This window comes from Platalea leucorodia (assembly GCF_965183815.1).
Source record: "Platalea leucorodia genome assembly, chromosome: 1".
NCBI classification, from domain to species: Eukaryota; Metazoa; Chordata; class Aves; order Pelecaniformes; family Threskiornithidae; genus Platalea; species Platalea leucorodia.
In genome coordinates, this window is record NC_138823.1 from 37544544 (window position 1) to 37560244 (window position 15701).

The window sequence follows — 15701 nt, forward strand, 5'->3', positions numbered from 1 at the left end:
AAACTTTTCTCTATAATTTACTACTCTGTTACACTGGCTAGTGACAATGACCTACCAGGATTCTTAGAATCTTATAGCACAGGATATTGGATGCTCCGAAGTCCCCACACCCATGCAATTCAGGTACAGCAGCTATAAAAGAACCACACTGTGCATCTGATGCGTCCTGAAGCATCAGTCTCCCTGATCACATCATTAGCACCAGTCTATGTGTGTGCAGCCAGTCCTACCAATGTTTGTGGGATTGTAAATTCATTACAGAAAATACAGAAGAAAATTCACCGAAAAGGCAGGTACCAGGCTCTTCCTTTGGCCACCTAAGGTGAGCTTCAGCCCAAAGATAAGTTAAAGGTTCAGGTACAAGTCAAACTGGACTTACTGGTTTTGGACTACAATAAGCTGGACACAGAGAACTTCATTTTAACACTGTTAACACTGTATTAGTGTTAAAAAAACTGGCACATGCTCTTCAGTATCTCACTATGCAAATTGAAATTTCATAGTCAAACCCCAGGCTATGTATGGATTTGTGAAACTGGTATATGAATAGAAAACTCTTAATTTTTTTAAGCAGCATAATTTAAAAATATATTCTGTTTATCTGTCATGACTATTATTAATCATTAATTCCTTACACAACTGTTCCATTCTGTGAAGAAATTGGCTTTTTCTTATTTTAACTCTGCATGTTTAAAGCAGTTTTAGTAGAATGTATTAAGTTTTCTAAACATGCTGATTAAATCATCTGTTCTTTTCAAGTATATCACCTAAAATATGTTAGGAAATAGTCTGCATATTCACCCTTGCAGATCACAAAACTACTGTGGATTAAAAAAGAAAATGCAAAACATTTAATATTCAGCAAGATCATTTACAGGTACCTTGTAGGGAGATAGAACTTGCTACAGTTTGAATGTATTGCAATTTATAGCACGTTACTTGTTGTTACTTGTTCTGTCATTTAGGTTATGATCCTGCTGACCTTTGCTTTCATTATGAGACAACTGCTTCAAAGAGTGTAGGATATTAAGGGTTACTTGTGTGATTAAGAATCCTTCATAGAGATAATGGAGTCACAGGCCTGAGGAGGAAGGTTCTACTTTTCAGAGCTACTGCGTTTTTTTGTGGCGTTTTTTGCTGGTCAATACAGATTTACTAAACAGAGTATCTATTTCAATTTCGTGCTGCTTCTCTGGAACAGCTACTTTAACACATCACGACGAATTGTTTCAGTTAGGTAACTGTGGTCTGTGATCATTTTGTCATCGTTCAGTGACTGTAGGAAAGCTTATGTAAATCAATCATATAAAGTTCAGCCCTCAAACAAATGAGTAATTGGTACTTCTAAGAAAAGCGTCTGTGAGCAGGCATGACATCTTCACAGGATTTGAAGATATGAAAAAGAGAAGTTAAAAGTTTGAGGGTTTTTGACATATTATCTGGTCCTAACAAATATACTTACATTTGTCTTGGTCAGCTTCCACTCCTTCACTTTCTGTGTCACTCGGCAATATCCAGGGTTGATGAGCAAGCTGAAGCTGTTGTAAGAATTCATCCTGCCACAAACAGATCTATTTTAGATAAAATGACAGAGAATGGTTCTGTATAAATGCAGACTGTAGCAAACACTCTAGCCTCGATTAACTAGAGAGGAGAAAGCCGTTAATAAAAAAAAAAATATCTTGCTGTGAAATAAAACCAAAATGTAGAGGATATGCAGGCTCCCTAGAAATTTTATTTAATTCTTATTTATTTATCTATTCTGAAAAACAAAAAAAGGTCTCTTTAGCTATATATCTGCTATAGCCACAGATATATACATACTCATCTTAGAAATGCAGCGACACCCAACAAAATCTTAATGCAGATATTAACTACATCTGTCGCTGCAGTTTTTGGACTATGCCTAGACATGTCATGCACGATTTGCTTAAGTAAGGCTTTGATTTGTCATAACTTTCACTGTCTCCAATCTAGTAAAAATAAGGACCTGAAACTTGATTTAGAACCTATGGTTTTACTGGAGAAGGAGAAAGCCCAGGAAGGAAAAATGCTATGGAAACTTTTGTCTCCAGGATACCATAAAACTCTAACCATGAAAATATAAATGTTTTACACAGTTAAAAATCCATACACAGCTGAATATATGCTTTTTAAAATGTTTTACAATTGCCTCCTTGTTTATATTATGTATATATGTATGTATATAAAAATATTTTTCCATACACACACACATATGTATGTGAGCATGTACACACAGACACATATAAAATACTTTGACAGGTTCCTTTGCAATATTCAAGATGAGAGATGAGACTGGAATGCACAGTTTTATTTTCAAAAGCAGTTCAAACATGCAAATCTAGTCTCTAAAAGAGAATTTAAACATTAGCCAGATATAATAAAATTACTGGCCAGATTCTTATAAGTACCTGAAAAAAAAAGGAGGGGGGGTTGGTGGTAATAGCCCTGTCTTCTTTTACACAAGCTGAAAACCAGAATCTACATATTCCAAGTTAAATTGTATTGCACAGAGCTACAGCACAATTTTTATTGTTAGGCTATCTGGTTTAAAAACAGAAAATGGGCTTGTTTAAACTGGTTCTTGGAGACCGAAGGCTGTTCAATCAAGATCTAACTCACCGGGAGTAAATTATTAATTCTGTTAGTAATCTGTTAAAAAATCCACAAAGACTGCTGCAATGGCCCAACACTAAGCTCAGGCAGGAGCTCCAGGCCTTATGCATGTATTGCCATTTCAAATGCACTCAGCATTCGCAAAGGTTGCCGACTACAGCACTGAATGGGGCTAAGTGTTTTGGTTCACAGAACAGGATTCTTGCAGTAGGGGTGAGTGGCTCTCACGCTGATCAGCACAGTTTTTAATCTTCCAAAAACACAGAGCAAAGAACTGAGCCAGGCAGCAGAACAGAATGGAAGTATCTGACCAAAAATAAGAGTCCTCATCACATCAAGTTATGCTCTCTACTCCAGTAAGTAGGAGGAAAACTTGTGTTAATCAATGTTATATTCAAATAAGCTGAAATTTCCCGCTGTTAACAATGACAGACCAATAAAGATTACTGAATACCACTTTAAACTATCTGGATAAATAAAGTGATCGTAAAATTCCAAGTGTTCAGAAAATGAAATGGCAAACAAGGGAGTCAGCACTATTTTCATCTCAACAGCTATTGACAACCATCACAGAATTGTGTCACTTTAATGGAATCCATCCTAAAGAGATAAGCAGGATTCAACATTCCTTTGTCAATTTATACAAAACACCAAAGGATAAGGTAAATGCATAAAAGTATCTCTGCCAAAGGATTTGGAACCTTGATTTATTAGTTTTATAGAGATAATAAAACTATTTCTCTAGGTAGCATTTCTTTGCTATAATTCAATTCAGCCTTGAACAGAGCTGATAATAAAACACACCTGTTAGAACTTTGTAATATTATGTGTGCCAAGAGGCAGAAACTTGTCCACAAACTCTCAGATCATTATAAGTCTTGAGCATTAAAAAAACCTAAAACATTCTTAACAGCTGATATGTTAAGTACTTGCCAAATTATTTAAGATTTCATAGAATCATAGAATCATTAAGGTTGGAAAAGCCCCTTAAGATCATCGAGTCCAGCCGTTAACCTAACACTGCCAAGTCCACCACTAAACCATGTCCTCAAGCACCACGTCTACCCTTCTTTTAAATACCTCCAGGGATGGAGACTCAACCACTTCCCTGGGCAGCCTGGTCCAGTGCCTGACCACCCTTTCGGTGAAGAAGTTTTTCCTAATATCCAACCTAAACCTCCCCTGGCGCAGCTTGAGGCCGTTTCCTCTCGTCCTATTGCTTGTTACTCGGGAGACGGACCCCCACCTTGCTACAACCTCCTTTCAGGTAGTTGTAGAGAGCAATAAGGTCTCCCCTAAGCCTCCTCTTCTCCAGACTGAACAACCCCAGCTCCCTCAGCCGCTTCTCATAAAACTTGTTCTCTAGACCCTTCACCAACTTCGTTGCCCTTCTCTGGACACGCTCCAGCACCTCGATGTTCTTCTTGTGGTGAGGGGCCCAAAACTGAACACAGTACTCGAGGTGCGGCCTCACCAATGCTGAGTACAGGGGCACTATCACCTCCCTGGTCCTGCTGGCCCCACTAGTCCTGATACAGGCCAGGATGCCATTGGCCCTCTTGGCCACCTGAGCACACTGCTGGCTCATGTTCAGGTGGCTGTCCACCAACACCCCCAGGTCCTTTTCCGCCAGGCAGCTCTCCAGCCACTCCTCCCCAAGCCTGTAGCATTGCATGAGGTTGTTGTGACCCCAGTCCAGGACCCGGCACTGAGCCTTGTTGAATCTCATACAGTTGTCCCCGGCCCAACGATCCAGCCTGTCCAGGTCCCTCTGCAGGGCCTTCCTACCCTCCAGCAGATCGACACTTCCACCCAGCTTGGTGTCATCTGGAAACTGACTGAGGGTGCACTCAATCCCCTCATCCAGATCATCAATGAAGATGTTGAACAGGACCGGCCCCTACACTGAGCCCTGGGGAACACCACTCATGACCGGCCACCAACTGGATTTGATTCCATTCACCACCCCTCTCTGGGCTCGGCCATCCAGCCAGTTTTTAACCCAGCGCAAAGTGCACTTATGCAAGCCATGAGCAGCCAGCTTCTCCAGGAGAATGCTGTGGGAGACAGTGTCAAAGGCCTTACTGAAGTCCAAGTAGACAACACCCACAGCCTTCCCCTCATCCACTAAGCGGGTCACCTCGTCATAGAAGGAGACCAGGTTAGTGAAGCAGGACCTGCCCTTCATAAACCCATGCTGGCTGAGCCTGATCCCCTGGTTGTCCCGCACGTGCCGCGTAATGGCACTCAAGATGATCTGCTCCATGACCTTCCCCAGCATCAAGGTCAGGCTGACAGGCCTGTAGTTCCCTGGGTCCTCCTTCCAACCCTTCTTGTAGATGGGTGTCATTTGTGCTATAACAAGATTAAACCACCCTGAGCTACAGCATGAACTTTACTAAAACATAAGAACAACTCTGAATTGTATTTATCAGTAATATTTTTGTTATTTAGACTTGCTATGTTACTCTTAAACACATTAGAAGCTAGGAAGCATATATAAGGCATTGAGAGATATGTTAAAATTCCTGATAAATAAACAAGTGACAGCACACAGTGTACACCCATGCAGATTCTGAATTCTTTAATTCAAGCTTCTTATGGTAAAACATGCTCCTGGTAGCCAGTAATCACATTCTTTTCAACTGACTTATTCTGATCAAATATGTACCAACTTTGTACTAGTTAATTCCATTAACACCACCTAAGAGTAAGGAAGCAGAATTATTTGCAAAATCTTATCACAGTATCTTCTATAGGATTGGCAATACAACCACAGTGTATTCACATCTGGTAGAAATTCCCAGTTCACACCGTAAGGCTAAGAAGAATAAAGGCAACTTCCCTTCTTTTATTTTACTGTTTTTATACAGGAAGAAGATACAAAACCTACAGTGAAAGTTGCAAAATAATTTACAGTATCAGCCTCAAGCTTTATATGTTTGTGATTTGTAAAAGTACAAAGAAAGACAGAACTTTGTTGTTCTTCTCCTACTCCAGGCCACCTTTGCCTTTTTAAAATTTGTCTCCATGTTTAGAGAGAAGCTGTGACACAAGAGAACGAAATCACATGGTCACAAATAGGGGGACACCTCTAACATGGCAAAAAATGTCACTGAACAGAGATGCTTCCTGGGTATGTTCTGTCTAAACCCACTTCTCTAAGTGACCAGGAACTTTGGTGGGCAAAGATAGTTTAAAAGAGCTCCCAAAGCTTCTAGTATAACACCCCAAAGATGGGGCTGGAAGCATCAGATTGGCCAGGCATCCACCAGCTACTTTCTGGCATCCGAGGGCCTTTACAGCATGGCAGAGGAAGGTGTTCAGTATGAACGTATCATATTAGCAGTTTTCCCCTTGGAAGCAGAGCTAGTCCCTAGACGAGTTTCCATGAAGTCAAAGGTCACTTGTGCATGTCAGGAAAGAATAAGCAGGGTTTGAGCTGGGTCACTAGCAGCCAACATACTATTGTACCCAGCGAGCAAAGAGAAAGAAAAGAATTTGTCACTTCTAGAAGGGATTATAACAGAGGATAAGATCCTGCATAGAAATGCTGACATTTAATACCAGCTTTACAGTGGGCTTGCTGGATGAAATTGGACATGCTATTCTAACTGTAAAACATGGTAATAATATCACTCATTTCTTAAAGTTCTTGAGACATATATATACATATATTAAAAGTATAACAGGACACATTGTAAGAGCTATCAGCAAAGCTTGGCATTTGGCAAACAGAAGTAACAAGTCACAGCAAATGAAATGGGACTCACGGTTATTATTACTATAACTACAGAAAGGCTGTGGAAGAAAGCGTTTTTAATTGCCTGCCTTGTTACAGGAAAGATCAGAAGTGATGGACAGACTGGATGTCCCTTGGTGGAGGTGCATTGCTCATTACATGGCACTTTCAGAAGTCTATACAATAATTCTGGTTGGCATCACATGACTATGTATCAGTTAAGAACAGGACTGCTTAAAAAGAAAGAAAGAAAAAGAGGAGTGAAGTGTTTAGTGGGAAACAATGAAACCCTTAATTTCTTCTGAACATTTTTAGTTAAAAATGAATTTCAATTCTCATTTTCTGGTATGTGAGAAAATTCCAACACACAAACACACCCACCCCTCAAAACAAGAAACAAAGGGATTTTTTTTTGTCGAAAAAGAGATTTGTTACAATTACATATTTTTTTCCATGGAAAACTTCTGGTTTGAAAATGTATCAGCTGTCAGTGAAGATACTTTCAACAGAACTGTAGTCACCTTCAGTCCTCATGTCTAAGTTGGATATCCAATTCTTGGTGAAGAAGGAGGTCAAGTGATGGGATTAGTGCACTGCCATTCAAACACCGAAATGAGGATTTTTTTCACCACCAAATTTAAGTAAGATTTCCTCCCCAAATTCTTTAGTTTTAGAGTTATCTGCGCCTCATTTCCTTTCTTTCATAATAAATAACGGAGGCCATATACTTAATTGCAAGATTATACTAGGTATCAAATCTCTAATTTTCCTACAACCATCTCTAAGCAATATTATTATAAACAACATTTTCAATTTTTTTTAAGAAGTCATTAGACTGATAATACATTGTGTCAAGTGTCATACCCAACAGATTTTTAAAACAACTGATACTTCTCAGAAACAATTATCTAAAGGTATGATATTTTTTTCAGTCTTGGAAAAAAGCTCTCCAGGCTTTGACAAATGGATTACAAAGAGATTGGTAACAAATGGTGGGAACTGACTTATTCCACCATTAAAAAATTAGCAATATAGACATATAGGTCCTTCTCAAGTCAGTATAGAAGGACTGGCATTTCCTGAGAAAAAACTCACCTTTGTAAGGCATGTATCTGAGAGAAACGGCAGGGCTATTCCTTCACAGGTGTTTTTGTTTCCACTGCCTACACACTAAAGTTATCTTTAAGGCAGCTAAGGTTAGCAGAGGAGAATCCCACTCAAAATTTACAAGGTACTTCAACTTTTTGTTTTTTTTTTTAAACAGAGACTAATGCTGTAAAAGCCATTAATATGGGACAGGACGTTTTTATGCTCTGAATCAGCCTAGTTAACATGCACATAGTACTAAACAGTGATTCAATGATGTTGCACATTTTCTCGTTGCAGCTCAGTTCTGTGTTTTGGAAAATTTGTCCATTAAGCGATGCCTAACTAATCATTCCAATGTGTCCAAAAAATAAAAGAAAAAGCAGACCAAGGAACTATTATGCACTGCCAGTGTGGCAGGAAAAAAATACCCTGGAATCATAAAGATTAGATAAAGTTGTGGTTAATATTCCAGAGGTACGCACCTCATAGAAACTGTAAGGCTAATAAAACTGCTATGCGTCATGCAGGCAAAACCCTACAGAGCTCATAGAAAATTTGGGGGGCACGAGTGTTTCAGTGTAATTTCTGTAATAATCCTGACATTCTCTAATCAGTACCTCTCAAAGCTGAGCAGTATTTCCTTGCTAATTTTCTCATCATTATATTTCAAGTTCTTTTCAGAGTAGTAATTTACATTAGGTATACTGATGTTACTTCAACATAAAACACAATCTAGTCTTCATGTTATAGCAGCTCTTAAACATAGCAAAAACATTAAATTGAAAATCTTACTTCTGATAAACTGCTTCTCTGAGTAGTGACAGTTCCAACAATGTCTCCACTCATTTGCACAGAGAGCCCTGAAGCAGCGCTGAGGGTCCTCCCCATTTGGCTCTTAGATGTCAAAGATCTGCTTCTTTGCATACTAATGATGCCTTCCCTATTTCCTTGGTTGCTAGGGGTAAGAGGCCGTGACAGCAAGCTATTTGGGGTCACAGGTCTGCTCCCCGGAGTTGATGGAGTTGGTGGCCTGTTGGTTTGTGTACTGGGTGTTGGAGGCCTACTGTTTGCAACACTGGAGACCGGTGTTCTGCTGTTAGTGGGCAGCGGTGGTGATTTGTTTCCTTGGAGCTGAATGTTCTTCCCCATCTGAGTTGTCACCTGAGGCCTTGGATTTTGGCCCTGTGTAGCTTGAAGATTGCCTTGATGGTCAGATGTAACTAAATTATGATGTTGGATACTAGGGCTTCTTGAGAGCCTTGCTTCTTCCCATAGTGCTAGGTCCTTCTCAATATCTGTGCACACACACACACACAAACAAAAAAGAAAGAAACTCACTTTCTGTTTCTCTCTGGTTTAAAACTCTTATTGATTTGCTTCAATGTAAGTGACAACCCGAAGCTGTGCAGAGAAAAAGTATTCACCCTTAAAATATAAGGCATCACAATTAACAGTTCAAATGTTTGACAAGCATTTCCTCAAAGATTATTTACATTTGATTTACTGCAAACACAGCTACCCCACAGAAATGAAATATTATCACTTCATTGAACATCAATACAACCTATAAAAATCCCTCTCATTTCTTCAAAGTTATCTCTCTGAGGCTTTTGCACAGTTTCTCATTAATATCAAATCAAAATGGAGCAGTGAGCTAAACTTGCCACCCTCACCTGCAGCGAAGGGCAATCCAAAACTGGTTCAAGGTGAGACTTTTGCTTTTGACCTCTCTGTCTATTGCCCAACCAAAACTCTGGGGGAAATAACGCTTGAACTCTGGCCCATCTGGATCTGTGATCCTGTCTGAATCTGAATTTTGTGCTCTGGCCTGCCCTCAGTGCCACAGCAGGTGATGGGGTCACCAACATCTAGAATCCAAGGAGAAAATGTGGCCACCGTTTGGTGGTCCAGTTCCTACCCCTCATGCAGCCATAAGGAATAAGAACCTATTTAAAAACAGAACAGATCAGGGCTAGTGATGAAAAGAGTCTTCTGAATTCATTTAAATCATACTAATGCTTCTAATGAATTAAATCAAATACATCCAAGAAAGTTAGGTGAGGCTAGCTAGAATTTAAGTTAGCATTGCATGTTAGTCCTCGCAAGTGAAAATGTTAAGCTTAAGGAACAGTTTACTCAAGTTTATAATCTCACACAATTGTTATGAATTTTCACTCTCACTTGCATGTACTCTACTGTAACTTGGCTTTGATAGGGACGGTTGGTTATCTTTAGAAAAGCAATGCCATGTCCCATTAAACTGTACAAGTCACAGTCCCAGAAGCTGTAGATCAGCAAGGCTCTACTGACTTAAACACCTATTAAGTGAACTTATACAAAATAAGCATTTCATTTTTGTTTTGATAACAATAATTTCAGGTTCTAAAAGTCCTAAAAGAAACAGATTCTAAACTGCATATTGGAAAATAAGTTTTTCTTTCACTTGTGTTTACCTGTAGGTATAAAAGGAATGCTATATGTAAAATAATTAAAGATGTGCTGCCTTTAACATTAACTTATTTTATAATAACACCTTGAAAACAGGAAAATAAGCTATGTTAATTTAATGTTACTAGTCTAATACAAGATATTCCACACATTTCAAATGCTATTACTAGAAAAGCTGGTAAAACTGAAGTAGTTGTGAAAGCCTCAGATAAAAGTGCCTCTCAACTCTTTAAAGGTTAAATGTTTTGCTGTTAGCAAATTTCAAAACATAGTTATTGTTTCTAGCACACAGTTAAGAATATTTCTAGTTGCTACCTTGCTGACCTCTTAAAATTAATTATTTCCATTTTGAAATAATTATGTCTTGAAGTACTCTGCCATTATGCTTTTAAAAAAATCAATACACATCACTTTGGAACTGGTAAGATGCCTGGCAAAAATTCGGGGGTCAATAAATGACAATGTGTGCTACCTGATTTAAACCAAATGAGGAATATGTTCTTTTAAAGATTCAGCATAGCCTATGTCTTTGCAAAATTACAGACCTCTAGCTTCCCCATGATGATCCAGTAGGCTAAGAAATTATCTGAATATTGAATGATTTTATAAGAGTTAAATAAACATTTTATTCTGGCTTATGTTTCCTTAATTCCATGTAGTTATCAAGCCTGCAGATAAACCAATTATTCTAATAATTTCTCCACATATAATTAACATGTTTCATAGTGTAATTATTCAGTTTTATTTAGCACACATCCTCTTTTTGATTTTGCTTCAATATCAGCTTTTCAACCAGAAAGAAAAGAAAAAAAAAATCACACATCTCCAGCCTTACAGTATTATCTGATCCATAGTAAATACCAGAATTGAATTATGACTAAGGATTTTTCAAATCCCTTGCCAATGTCATTTAAAGGAAAATAAAATGCAGGCAACAGAGCAACACAAAGGCATTTTACTTTCATATCAGAAATACCAGAACAAGGATATGATTCATAATGCGCTTACATTACAAACTGTTTATGCATTTAACAGTCCTTTTTGTGATTAAATATATTCCAGAAGTGTCCAATGACCACAGACTCAGTGTAACAAACCAAACTGGCAAGATACTGGAATTAACTACCAAAAAAATTATATTCTCTTCTTGCATGTGATATAAAGCAGCCACAGTAACATAAGAGACTGGATCTTAGACAAAAATATTACGAGCCATATGTAAAGAAGGAAGAGAAAACTGATTGCTTCAATACCTGATTTTGTAACAATGCTGCTTTCAAATACCAAGGTACTGAGGCAGTTGCTGGCAGTTGTTGCTAGTCCCTAATTTAGGCACAGGCACCAAATTGTGCCTTGAGTTAGGAGTGAGTTTTGTCCAGCACATAGTCCATAAGAGAAAGCCAGGCTCCTTACGAAGGTGTATGTGAGACAGGGGACCACATTTCATCATTACACAGGTAACCCCACTCATAATTCAGGCATCTAAGTGACTGCCTAGTATTGGGTACAATTAGTATGTTCCAGTGTGCTTGGTAAGAGAACTGAAACAAGGAGACTTGCTGATATCGGAGACACTTGAACTTTTGCAACTGTATGAGACAAATAAGGCTAAGCAAAAACACAGCGTTATTATCTGAGGTCCTCTGAGCTGATTCTTCATGGAAATTATGTTATGCTTGTCTGTGAGGGGAATAATTGTCTCAGGCAGCATTGGTGTTATAATAGGACATGAATTATTAGGAATACGACAGTCCAATGTCTAATAATTGGGCTGGTTTTTTGTGAACTTCTCAGGCAGACAAAAATTACTGAATGGTAGGATGAGTGAACCCCATGTTACAGCGTTACTGAAATAATGGGCCCAAAGCCAAATGACAACAGCATTGACGTGAGAGAGAAGATCTTGTAGGTCACACAACAACAGACTGAATCTCGAAGACTAAGTGAATGTAGCTAGTTAGCTTACAGTCAATTAAGTATTTAAAATTCCATATTCGTTTGAATATGGTAGTTATTACTGTCAGCTTTGTCAAGGGAGAGCTAAAGGAACTGCATGTTTCAGAGCATACTGCATACAAGAACAGCTTGTACAACCATGGAAGTGCAACCAGTTAGGACATAAATCAAAGTCAGCAGATTTTCACCGGGCCCCTCCTGAGTGACAGCTGCAGCAACACAAGGGAAGGCAAGTGCTACTCAGTGGCAGAGGCCCTTGAAGTACTCAGGTCCCTGCTATGCCACAGAAACCTGATGACCACAGCTTGGCCTGCTGGTCTCATGGTTCCCACTAGATGTTCCTGGCAGTTTCAGCTTGGAGAGAGGGCTCATGGATTTTCAGTCTAGTTTGGCAATGGCTACATCTCTAACAGCTACAGTGACTTGAACCTGTCAAAAAAAATTGAATGACAGTATCTCTGATGTCAGAAACAAAAAATGTCTAAAATGTCTTCATTTGTAGATATCATAATTTTTAGTTCTTGCTCCACTACAAGCAAAAACTTTTTTTAAAAAGCTTCCCTCATTGTGCTCATAGTGTTGTTTTCTGCCTTGACTTCAGCTGCAACAGCCCCTAGACAGAAGTACAACAGCTGTACCTCTCTCTAAAGAGGATACAGCTCCCAAGCCCTTTACACCAGTATTATTGGCAGGATAAACGTCCAAAGCCTTTTAGAAAATCACACTGAAAGTGGCAAGTTCTCTATCTCACTCTGAATGACTTGAAAGAAGGGTCAGATAAATTTAATTTCTCCCTCCACCTTACAAATACAGTGTTTACATTCCAGGTCTGCATTACTTTTCATAGGGTTGGCCCATTAAGCTCAGCTTTCACCATATAACAAATAGCATGCATAATATAGGACTACCATCCTACACGTCTATGTCATACTTTATAACTAAAGCTGAAGATAGAAAATATTGATTACAAAGAACAACAAATTGCAAACTATATTCTAGGATATCCCTTATTAATTTTTATAGAGCTCTGAAACATATTTTCACTGACAAAAACGGTTTTTTTGTTTGACCTTTAGAAATGGTTACCCCAAAGATGTTGCCGATGGTCCACTACACGCAAGTTAACAGACTTCACTTAGCCAGAATTCTCATGAACAAGGTGGGCTTTTCCTGCAAAGCAATCTGTTCTCAAGCTAAAGGTCCACTGCAGCCTTTTCTAAAGACTACTTAACTGTACGTGAAGCACCAGTACCTCCTTATTGCATAAGTCTTTGTGACATGCGAAAACAAAAATAAAGGTGCATTATTAAGCTGTGAGACTGCAGCATATTTAATGCAGTTTAATTACTTTTTAATTACTGTATTTACTGTAATTACAGCAAAGTTCATTACATCTACAAACAACAATAATTGCGCTGTTTCTCTTCAATGGAGAAAAAGAGAAGTTTAAAGTTTTTATCTGTTTCATCAAGTTTTTATCTGTTTCATCTGTTGCATGCGAGAGAGATCACTTTTTCCTTTGTCTAAAATATTGGCAGAGCTAGCTGGGTGAGTGCTGCTAGGCGTTTTATGATCCCTTGCTACCATACATACCAGCTAGGTGTTTTTCCATGGTCTGAAGTTCTTTTGCTGCTAAGGAGTCCTTTAAGAGTTTCTGCCTTGGGGAACCTCCAGGTCTGACACCCATGGCATCCAGGGTCCAAACCGTCTGAGACTTACACAGATAAAAAGAAAAGGGAATACTTTTAATCTAGTTTCACATTTACAGGTGAAACAATAAAAAAAGTGGTGTCCTCATTTATAACAGTGATTCTGGTGCTTTTTATGTAGAATATATAACATTTTATGCAAAACATTACAAAATATCACGTCTTACCTTAAATAACATAAATAGTAGGCATTACTTAAAATCAACAGTTCTAAAGTAATTCAACTGTATACCTTCACACAAGCTCTTGTTCCACGCTGACACATCATAACAGGACAAATTCTTCAATGATTTGCATTCTGTGCAGTTCCAGTTACTCAGCGGGCGTTGCACTTACTTTAAATTACCATAACATTTGGCACTGTATCTCTGCAAAGCAGCACTTCTGGGAATATCACAGAATTTCCTAATCAAAATTGCCAGTGCTCTTTTATCACTGCAAGAAGTATTCCTTTCAGGAACAGCAACTAAATCATCAGGGAAACATAGCGGTTTGGAAGGGATGCCGGCAAACAGACCACCTCCTCAGTCACTTCAATAGTGAAGGCTGTGGTATTCAGAATTATCTGCATTTTCTGGAACCCACTCAATGCAGTTTCAAGGAATGATTTTAAAATATAATATGAGTTAAACTTGATAAGTTTTTTTAATGTTTATTTGAAATACACAAAAAATATATGACCGAGTGTGCAAGACTTGGTCATAAAAACAACAAACAAAAACATTAATTAAAGTATTCTTAACAGCCTATCCGAAATAAATTTTACATTATTACCTCACCAGAACATTTCATCTGTAGTCTAGGGGGTTTTGTTGATATCCCAGGTTTCCTAAAGAAACAAGGCCTATGCAATGGTCTCAGAAGTTGTCATTCACCTCTTACTAATTTTTTAATCTTTCGGTAAACGTCAAACAAATTTAGAGAGGGGCCATGGTTTCAAAGACATTAAGCTGATGTAATCTCGGGGAGAAGAATGATTGAGCGGAGAAGGGAGACCCAAACTGGTGATGCTGGTGACGGAAGGCATACAGGGCTCTGCTGCTACGCAGTCTGCCCGTCTGGAGCGGTATCACCAGCAGGCACGTGGGTTGCTGCAGATAGCTCCAACACGTGGTGGTACTTTTCTGGCTGGGGTCTCATGTCATAGGGAAACGTGTACCACAGTTCAAAGGATGAACGTGAAAATACAGGTTTGATATCATCTCTATTCACAAAAAATTTGCTTTAACCATAAACACTACATAAAACACTGGAGCTGCCTTCTCTTTTAGAAAAGTAGGCATAATTCTACAGAAGTGTTATATGGGATATATTTTACATTATTTTTAATCTGTTCCAAATAAACACTGCCTTGTATGCAACCGCTCATTGTGAACCATGTATCTTTAAAATATGATAACACAGATTCATATTTATAAAGCCACAGCTATACTGTAATGCTGCATGTGCGTACCTAAAAAAGCCTAGTTGTATTTACCAGCATACGAAATAGTTCGAAGCTGCAGATAATTCTGTTGTTATTAACTCACAACATTTTTAGAACACTGATGACATTTTTTTCTTTGCCAATTGTTTTTTACACTAGTTCTGCTCTGGTTAAAGTTACCCATATTTAATCCCAGGTAAATACACAAGAACAGATGAATAAAACAGTAAGTTACTCAGAAGTGGAACTGATCCTGCAAACACATTTATTTCAGACATATCACTAGACCTGATTCACCTGTTCCCCAAAGAGATTTTGAGCATTTGTCACTTCAGTCCTCATTGTGAATTCTCCATCCAAATCATTATCTGGCTTGTTGAGGTCACTACAGAATATTAATTTGTATTAAATTACTCACATCTCTAAATGTTTATTTCTAATAGATATTAGTTACCCAATATCTGTCTCTAGATGGAAGAATATTTTATTCTGCGAACAATTCCTCTGAAATAAACCAAACCAAATAAGAGATGGGAAGGGCGAATAGAGCCTGTAACAAAACTGTAATATTTTAATTTTCAATCTATTTTTAGCTATACTCTTGTCCCCAGATTTCTATGGCAGAAAAAGGCCATTTTTATACACATTTTATAGTGTATATTTTCATAAGGGGGAAAAAACAGCAAGACTGGCT

At 38.4% G+C, this 15701-nt stretch overlaps 1 protein-coding gene across 1 annotated transcript in view; it reads right to left on the reverse strand.

The window, feature by feature from the left end:
* Positions 1–15701, reverse strand: part of LOC309586750 (uncharacterized protein C8orf34 homolog) — a gene marked incomplete at both ends in the record, with an annotated part of 200211 nt that overhangs the window by 38626 nt on the left and 145884 nt on the right. Inside the window, 3 exons of the mRNA XM_082304141.1 lie at positions 1463–1556; positions 8261–8763; positions 13466–13586. Of these exons, the coding sequence (XP_082160267.1) occupies positions 1463–1556; positions 8261–8763; positions 13466–13586 (718 nt within the window). The remainder of the gene's footprint in view (positions 1–1462; positions 1557–8260; positions 8764–13465; positions 13587–15701) is intronic.